General features: G+C 37.2%; 2 protein-coding genes across 2 annotated transcripts in view; one reads left to right on the top strand and one right to left on the bottom strand.

The window, feature by feature from the left end:
* LOC106529768 (receptor activity-modifying protein 3) overlaps positions 1-1,672 on the bottom strand; it is a 59,194-nt gene that overhangs the window by 36,105 nt on the left and 21,417 nt on the right. The gene's annotated exons all lie outside the window — the stretch shown is intronic.
* Positions 838-1,672, top strand: part of zmp:0000000991 (nuclear pore complex protein DDB_G0274915) — a 19,463-nt gene continuing 18,628 nt past the window's right edge. The window contains exon 1 of the mRNA XM_014025251.1: positions 838-965. Within this exon, the coding sequence (XP_013880705.1) occupies positions 838-965 (128 nt within the window). The remainder of the gene's footprint in view (positions 966-1,672) is intronic.

Here is a 1,672-nt window from a genome sequence, read left to right as displayed (position 1 = left end):
TAATAATTGTTATTCCATGTGTAATAATTGTTACTACATGTGTAATAATTGTTATTCCATGTGTAATAATTGTTATTCCATGTGTAATAATTGTTATTCCATGTGTAATAATTGTTATTCCATGTGTAATAATTGTTACTACATGTGTAATAATTGTTATTCCATGTGTAATAATTGTTACTACATGTGTAATAATTGTTACTACATGTGTAATAATTGTTATTCCATGTGTAATAATTGTTACTTCATGTGTGATAATTGTTATTCCATGTGTAATAATTGTTATTCCATGTGTAATAATTGTTACTACATGTGTAATAATTGTTACTACATGTGTAATAATTGTTATTCCATGTGTAATAATTGTTATTCCATGTGTAATAATTGTTACTACATGTGTAATAATTGTTACTACATGTGTAATAATTGTGATTACATGTGTAATAATTGTTATTACATGTATAATAATTGTTATTACATGTATAATAATTGTTATTCATGTGTAATAATTGTTATTCATGTGTAAAAATCATGTGTAATAATTGTTATTCATGTGTAATAATTGTTATTCCATGTGTAATAATTGTTACATGTGTAATAATTGTTACATGTGTAATAAGGGGCTGAGAAGGCCAGGTCCAGGTGTAATTATTACCTGAGCTCTGACTGTTTGGGTGCACCTGTGGTGAACTTTGACCCAGAAGGAGACACTTCTCGGTTTGTTTTTCCTCCTCGTGGGAGAATCACTCCTCCGCATTTTTCAGATTCGCCGCCCGGCCTGAATGCAGACGGAACCGGTTTAAAAAAAAAAAAAAGGAACGAGAGAAAGAAAATAGGATGTCGACCAGAGGCGACGCAGGAGAACAGGAGCTGAGAGCTGCTGGAAGAGGCGGAGGAGGAGGAGGAGGAGGAGGAGAGACAGCGACGCCTCCTCGCGCCACGGTGCGACCGACTCGTACTGCAAGGTAACTGGGGGGAAAAAACACTTTAAAGTCCACTTCATCCCGTCGCTTTGTTGTTATTATCGAGCCTTTTGAGCTTTTAACGACTTCAGCGGAACTCTTCGCACTTCTCGAGCCTCTGTTTCCCGTTTAACCGTGTTTTTCACGGACAGAGGAGCCTCTGCTCCGAACTCCGTTCACAAATGCGTGACATTTAACGATTTGACGTTTTTCTGGAAATGTACTTAGCGCATCGAGGAAAATAAATGTTCTCCAAGTTCGGTTATTAATTCGGGTGAATTCCGCTTTAAAATATTAACTCGTCTCGTCTGATTTAAGATGTAGGGCTCGTTTTTCCTCCGTGACGAGTTTCCTTGGATTGCTGACAAACCCTGAAGTTCGMTTCTGATTTCAAAATATACTGTCTGCACCATGTTTTTAAAACTACTTTAAAAACTAAAGTAATTAAAAAGTTCAAACCTGGACTAARTTATTATATACTCAAAGCAAAATTGTAAAAACAAACTCTGAAAATTAGAAAACGTTTATTTTATTATTAAAGCTTAAAAAAGGCAGTTTAACACTTTTTTATTTAGACCAGGGGTTCCCAAACTTTTCAGCCTTTGACCCTGAAAACCCCAGCTGCAGAGACCTGAGCCCCCAGCTGCAGAGACCTGAGCCCCCAGCTGCAGAGACCTGAGCCCCCAGCTGCAGAGACCTGAGCCCCCAGC

The sequence above is a fragment of the Austrofundulus limnaeus genome, unplaced genomic scaffold (genome assembly GCF_001266775.1).
Source record: "Austrofundulus limnaeus strain Quisiro unplaced genomic scaffold, Austrofundulus_limnaeus-1.0 Scaffold464, whole genome shotgun sequence".
In the NCBI taxonomy this organism is placed as follows: domain Eukaryota; kingdom Metazoa; phylum Chordata; class Actinopteri; order Cyprinodontiformes; family Rivulidae; genus Austrofundulus; species Austrofundulus limnaeus.
Note: the sequence above shows the minus strand (reverse complement) of the source record. Positions and strands in the feature narration are given on the sequence as shown.